The sequence below is a fragment of the Hibiscus syriacus genome, unplaced genomic scaffold (genome assembly GCF_006381635.1).
Source record: "Hibiscus syriacus cultivar Baekdansim isolate YM2019G1 unplaced genomic scaffold, ASM638163v2 tig00018827_pilon, whole genome shotgun sequence".
NCBI lineage: Eukaryota > Viridiplantae > Streptophyta > Magnoliopsida > Malvales > Malvaceae > Hibiscus > Hibiscus syriacus.
This window is the reverse complement of record NW_024062448.1, coordinates 169,681-176,738: the sequence shown is the minus strand read 5'-3', so window position 1 is coordinate 176,738 and position 7,058 is coordinate 169,681. Positions and strand designations below refer to the sequence as shown.

Genomic DNA, 7,058 nt, shown 5'->3' with positions numbered 1-7,058 from the left:
AATTTATAATCATCAAATTATTTTATAAATAATTTTATTTAGTTATGATGAATTTGTAAAATTTATTATTTTTAATTTTTAATATTCAACAATTTCAATTATCAAAAAGCGAGTCATATTTTTTAAAATAATATTATTCAATTATTTAACTTTTGTTTAATAAATTGAAGTATAATTTAAAATGTATTTATAATTTCAAAGTAAATTTTAAAATTCAATATAATTTGAAAATATAGATTTTTATTTTTAGCTTTTGAAATACTTACTCAAAATAAAAAAAAAAATATTGAATGAAAATTTTAATCACAATTGATGGATCAAAGAATATATTTTTATATTAATTTAAAATATCATATCATCCCTTAACGATAATAATGATCGATGCTTATATTAAACTTAATCAATGTTTTATAACTTTAAAAGTTGAATGACCTTAGAATTTTTCTATTTTCAAGCTCATTAAAGCTAAATTACTATCCATCCATATAAAAAGGTTGGTTTGGATGGATAATGAGATTGATTCGAATAGTAAAAATAGTAATGATAGTAAAATTAAGGATAAACTATAGTAATGGTCACTGACTTTTTCGACACTTGCATTTAGGTCCCCAAACTTTTGAAACTTGCAATACAATCCTCTAATATTTAGTTTGTTTACATTATGGTCCCTAACGTAACCAGCCGTTTGACGTCGTTACACTGTCGTTAGAAGAAGATGATGGCAGTCCTCTATCATTTAGTCCGTTGCAAATGTCATTGAACTTTTCAGGCACTTGCATTTAGGTACCCAACTTTTAAAACTTGCAAACACATCCTCAATTACATTCTAAACCCTAAATTCCAAAATAATTTAATTAATTTTAAACCTAAATTCTAGAATACTTTAATTTAGGGTTTAGAATGTAATTGAAGTATTTTGAATTTAGGTTAGAATGTAATTAAAGTGTTTAGGAATTTTGAACATGAATTTTCTATTTGATAGTGTTTACTTCAAAATAAATTTGAGGTTTGTTGCATGCACATCCAACGACTTCCATACTTTGAATATAAAAACCGCACTTACCACATTTATTGCATAAACCGTTGAAGTAAAAGTAACAAGGCCAATTTGTCTTGTTCGCAGCTGCCGCACTTTGGTATGACAATACAGTAGGTTTGGATGGAACTTAAGCAGGCACATCAAACGGCTGCGAAATTAGTAAAGAGTTTTAGTTCACATGACTACAACATACAACCAAGCAATAACTAAAATAAACCAAGAATATCAATTAATAACTCATTCGAAAGGAGGACTTAATAAATAAAGGGAAACAGGTTTGGTCATAGTCACTCCAAAAGCTAAGGCGTCAAATGGGTTGTTTAAGATAAACATTAGATGTCAAATACAACATTACCAGTTACGAATGCATTAATGGCCTACCCATTTAACATATAATTGCTTCTAATGATCCATGTTTAATGTTCTTCAATAGCCAAACATGATGAGAATCTAAAGAAGATAGCGGAACTAAAATCATAGGACCCCATAATTCTTGTAAATTCATGGCATGTCAGTAAAAAGACATTGTAAAACATAGAGGACACTGCAATAACATATATATGCCAGAAATGAAGGTGAAAATGTGCAATGAGAGCAACATATCAAGTAGCTGCTGCAAATATACTACCCTGTCATGATACCTTTCGAGTTGCGTGCATGCATAATTGTCATCTAAAGCTATAATTCAATACAGATTCAACTGTAAAATTTCCAAAACATGTAAAAAAAATCTAGTTGTTTCAAGATATATCAGTCCCATAATCACTTCTATTCTGATGGGCTGAATATCTTTCATAAGGAGTACTACAAGTTTTGATTAAGAAGAAAGAAAGAAAATTAGATGGTTTTGGTTCAAAATTAATATTGAATATCCATATCCTTGATATGCAGTTCCAGAAACATAAAAATTTCAACAAAAAACACACAATTCTCCCACCATTTTTTCTTTGTAAATAAAAAGTTGAAAGACAGAGTACTGCTTAGGTTTACAATTTTACATGGCGGAAACTGAAGAACAAAAACCAAACGAGAGTGCATGTGAGCGAAAGAGACAGAGAGGTGAATGTGTTGTTTGGGATTTCATTATATTTGATCATTTGTTGGAAAATCTTTAACCACAAGGATTAAACGAAGAAATTATTATATGCCATTTATAAAAAATAATTCCAGCTTTGTTGGTGACTTTCAACAATGATACTTAGTTCATCTTAGTAGTATTTGTCAACTCTGCATTTCTAACCCCATTTTTTTCTCACAAGCATTTCATCGAACATCTATGCTTCACCTGAGATGACCTGTATCTAACATTACACCTTGAATCGTTGATGGTTCCGATAGTCCATTGGTCGGGTCTTCTCTCAATTGATCCTTATTCAAGTCAACACCTTCACAGAATTCAAAGTTAGAATAGAATTTCCATGCATCCCCGACTGAAAGTTACACTAGAAATGAGAAGAGAGAAGATAAAAAGGAAAATTGAGATCGAAAATGAATTTGGGATTTAGAATGAAATTGAGGATTATGTTGCAAGTTTTAAAAGTTGGGGGACCTAAATGCAAGTGTCTAAAAAGTTCAGTGACCATATTGCAAATGGACTAAATGTTGGAGGTCTACCACGTCATCTTCTTCTAATAGTAGTGTAACGGCGTCAAACAGCCGATTACGTTGGGTACCATATTACAAACGGACTAAATATTGGAGGATTGTATTGCAAGTTTTAAAAGTTAGGGGACCTAAATATAAATTTTAAAAAAGTTCAGTGACTATTACTATACTATTATATTGTTGGGATTGAACATTGTAACGATATTAAAATCAATAATCTGATAAGTGTTTGAATTCATTTGCAATGAGAAAAATGAGATGAATATAGAACATAACAACCAAAAGGACATTAAACGAATATAAATATATATGTAAAAAATATTAAAGCCGTATATAAATTAAATAACAAAGTAACAAAATAATATTAATGTTAAGATAATTAAAAAAATTAAAGATATATTTATATTAAAAGTAAATCATTAAAAATATTTAAATTATATTTATAAAATATTAATATCTATATCATTATGTTAAATAATAATAAAAATATTATTTATATTAATTAATAATTTAAATATTATAATTTTTATTAACAAAATACATCAATATAATTTATATTTAATATTTAAACTATAACAATAATATAAAATTAATAAAATAGTTGTAAAATAAATGAGGTAAAAATGAAAATTACCTACTTATAAGATAATTGAAATTTTAACAAACAAATAAAAATGTTAAAATTATTAAATGTTGATAAATAGTTTTATATGTGCATATGTATTGCTTTGACAATATTCAAATAACACTACCAACACGTGTTTGTCTAGTGAGATGAGGTACTAGATCCCTTGAGCAAGGTCAGGAGTTCGAATATTGGCGATTGCAAATGGAACAAACGGAGTTGGGAGGGTCACCTTTGCCTCCGCAATACCCAATATGAATTAATCGATCAATAGATCGAATACCGATGGTTGTACTAAAAAAGCATTGAAGATCATTAAATCAAAATAACCACCTGATGTTAAATGATTCATAAATCTGGTTGTGTTTAGAAACTCATTAACTAATTACCTTTGAATATGATTCTTTGTAAATTACAATTACAACATGTTTGCTTAACTATGGTAATGGAAGGCATGGTTAAAATATTTACACAAAATAAAACATAATGACTTTCAAAGTGGTCTCTTTAGATGCATTTGGTTTTAGCATTTGAGTTTATAAGGTATATATATATATATATTGTCAATTGATTAAGAATGTTCCAAACAAATATAATCACCTCTGATGGCTTTCAAACTCTTTTATTTATTGTTTAAACCATTTGTAAACAACGCAATATAAAATCTAAGCCTAAAACCAAAAGGTCATGTACCCAGCATTGAGATGTATGCCTCAACAAGACTGGCGTATGAAGCTACCAGACTTTAACCAATTCAAATTCAAAAACAAGCCACGGGTTTGGTGGAATACTCTCACTTGTTCCTTCCTTTGTACATCTGCAACAAAAACCAAACTCAAGACCATACAAAAGTACAGAGTCGAGCTTGGAGTAGGATTTCCACATACCTCACCCACGGTGGAACTGTGAGTCTACGTTTGCCACCAACTTGCATGCCTACCAATCATCATTATTTAAATCATTACATATATAATTCAAACCCCAATAACTTAGTGATAAGCAACTTCAAAAGACATGTTCATACCATCAATGCCAACCTTCCATGTCTCTTGAACTTGTCCCTCAACTGTGATAGCAACAAAGATACAAGTCCAACTCAAAAGGTTTAAAACCAAATATATTTGCAGAAGAATCTAATTTGATCAAACTAACATTGAACACAACAATATATTTACAGAGCATGATTAAGAAAAGATGTTACCTAGTCGGAATGTTAAGTGACCTTTGTCAGCACTTGAATCAATTACTTCCCACTGTCCTTCAACTTTACGGTGTAATGGACGCGGACCTGATAGCAACAAAACTTTGTGAATAATTTATCACCAAAGGGGGAAAATACCAATTCCTTTCATCCAATGAAACCCCAGGGATAAAATACTACATGCCTTTTTACCAAGAAGCTATTTTCCCATTTGGTTTTCCCTTTTCTAACTCTTCAATCATAATTCCATTCGACAGCTGAATTTCCTGGTCATTAGTATTCTTGTCATTCAAGTCAACAGATTGCTCCTTTTCAGGGGCTGGTGGTTCCATCTTCGTACCATCCTGCTCTCCCTCATCCTTGAATCTTTTCTTATTTTTCCTCTTCTTAGAATGACTTCAAGAAAAGAAAAACAAAGTGAACATCACACATTTAAGACTGAAATTGAGGAAAAAGGATAAACACCTACTTATCATTAACATGAGTTTGGGTTTCCTTATCCTCCATAAGTACATCCTCGATCACGGAATTTAAATTCGAACCATTTTTCGAGACCTCATCCCCTTTGGTATCATTGTCTTCAAAGTGTTCCTTTCTTTTCCGAATTAGCTTAGCTCCATCGACAGTACCCACTTCACTGGGTGTCAACAACGGATTATCAGATTGACATATCCTGCAGTATATCAGATAGCAGTTGTTATTAACAAGACAATTGCTACAAATGACACAACTAAGTCAAAAAACATGGAAGAACATATTTCATGCAACATATAATTCTCTAAAGAGAGTATATCACGGACTCATTACTGGCCAGCTTTTGATTTTGGTCATTTTGCTCCAATACCACTTTTTCAACCACACAATGATCAGCTTCCGGTAATCTTTCCTCCCTTACCAGCTCTTCAAGCTTATCCACATTCCTAATCCCTGATTTACTGCAAGCAAGAAGGAATAGAAAAAAGTACAACACGATCAAATGTAATTCAAAAACAATGATTGAAGAAGCAAACAGCCATATTTTAAACAGATGATAGTTTGCACCCGCAGATCCTCTTCTCAATATGGTTAGCTATTGAATTTAAGTTCATTGTTGTTCTTGTCAAAGAAATACAGCAATCGTACCATTCAAGTTGAACACCATTAATTCCTTCTAACATGGTAGCATTATCTTCAATCTCATTATTGTTATGGTTACCAGTTTCTTTCCTAGATTCTCCTCCTATATCGTCTTTTCCGCTCTTTGATGCGCATTTTCCTGAAAACAGTGAGGAAATAGGCAATGCATTTTCAGTTTCACTGTCAAATAGTTCCCTAGGAGAAACACCATTGATGAAATCCTTTTGCTGATAATTTCCATTATCAGATTCACTTTTCTGGTACTTTTTCCCAAGCCTCCTACGCTTTCCTATGCGACCCTTAAACTTTAAGCCCCGCATTTCTTCATTTGCTGAATTCATACACAAAAAAAAAAGACATTTAAATTAGAAAGAAAATAATTTCAGATGTAATCTAACCAGAATCAATGATGATTATTGTTCCCTTGTAACAAAAAAGGCTAAATTTAATGGACAAATGGTCAAAATTTCCATGTAAGAGGTGTGGTGAAACATACATCCAAACCCAGCAGGAGATTCTTCAGAAGATGAGAAGACTTGTGGATCATCATCATCGTCAATAAAACTACCGCCATACTCACTTTTTTCACTACTCTTGACACGTTCTGTTTCGGTGTCTGCAATATCTTCTCCATAGGGTTCTCTAAGCAACATTGTGAAGGGAAACGACAGGAAAGAACCCAATAACACGAAGTAAATCTCAAAAACTTAAAAACAAAAGGATACGATCCATCACTGTGATAACGATCAAGGGAAGAAGAGCCCAGATAGTAACCAGTAAGATGAACAGCTCGAGGGCCAATAACGGAGAAAACGACTTCAACAGATTCCTCGAATTCCAAATTGAGTTGACAACACTCTGCCTTATCAGGAAACAAACTACACAGAAATACCGGCTTACTATGTCCAATATTACATTTAACTATGCTTTTCTGTTCTCCACTACCCATTCCTAATGTCGCCTGACAGAACATATTGTCGTAACCGGTTTTCGTCCGGGTACGAAATATTTATTTGACGGGAAAATTGACGTGAATAAATAGTTTTTGAAAATAATTTGGGAGTCGCCATCGGCCTTTTGGGTCAGGTAGGTCGAATACCTAAAAATTATTTTTTTAAAAGAGTTTTAAGAAAAATCAATTAAAAAATGAACTGATATGCGTTTATAACCAAAAATTCGTTCTTTTTAATAATAAAAAGGATTCGTGGTCGGTTACGTTTAGGGAAGGATTAGCACCCCTACAACGCCCAAAATTGGTACTTTTTAATTATAAATTGTCTCTATTATTAAAAATTTAAAAATTCAAAATATATTTAATTTATAATCCTATTATTTCAAAATTATATAAAAAATATTTAAAAATATCGGAAAAGGACTTCTAGGTGCCTTAAGACAGCTCTTTTCTTTGATATTAATAAATATTAATTTGAATAAAATTAAATAATAATTTTTTATAATATTTAATTTTAAAA

General features: G+C 31.3%; 1 protein-coding gene and 1 long non-coding RNA gene across 2 annotated transcripts; both read right to left on the bottom strand.

The window, feature by feature from the left end:
* Nucleotides 1–3,967: 3,967 nt before the first annotated feature.
* On the bottom strand, nucleotides 3,968–4,515 carry LOC120209377. Its single transcript, XR_005524395.1, has 4 exons — nucleotides 4,471–4,515; nucleotides 4,294–4,335; nucleotides 4,157–4,205; nucleotides 3,968–4,086 (listed from the first exon to the last, which is right to left on the bottom strand). It is a non-coding gene; the product is annotated as an uncharacterized LOC120209377 (long non-coding RNA).
* A 143-nt stretch (nucleotides 4,516–4,658) lies between these two features.
* LOC120209364 (peptidyl-prolyl cis-trans isomerase FKBP43-like) lies at nucleotides 4,659–6,540 on the bottom strand. Its single transcript, XM_039208398.1, has 6 exons — nucleotides 6,312–6,540; nucleotides 6,083–6,228; nucleotides 5,593–5,917; nucleotides 5,271–5,405; nucleotides 4,940–5,143; nucleotides 4,659–4,866 (listed from the first exon to the last, which is right to left on the bottom strand). Exons 1-6 carry the CDS (start codon nucleotides 6,533–6,535, stop codon nucleotides 4,659–4,661), a joined length of 1,242 nt encoding a protein of 413 aa, XP_039064329.1. The 5' UTR covers nucleotides 6,536–6,540.
* Nucleotides 6,541–7,058: the final 518 nt, after the last annotated feature.

Bases quoted from the DNA above. Each gene is read 5' to 3' on its own strand.
- LOC120209364 (XM_039208398.1), bottom strand. From the start codon at position 6,535: ATGGGTAGTGGAGAACAGAAAAGCATAGTTAAATGTAATATTGGACAT. The intron at 5,406-5,592 runs GTACGATTGCTG...TCTTGCTTGCAG, and splicing joins AATGGTGTTCAACTTGAATG to TAAATCAGGGATTAGGAATG. The intron at 5,144-5,270 runs GTCCGTGATATA...GATATACTGCAG, and splicing joins CAAAAGCTGGCCAGTAATGA to GATATGTCAATCTGATAATC.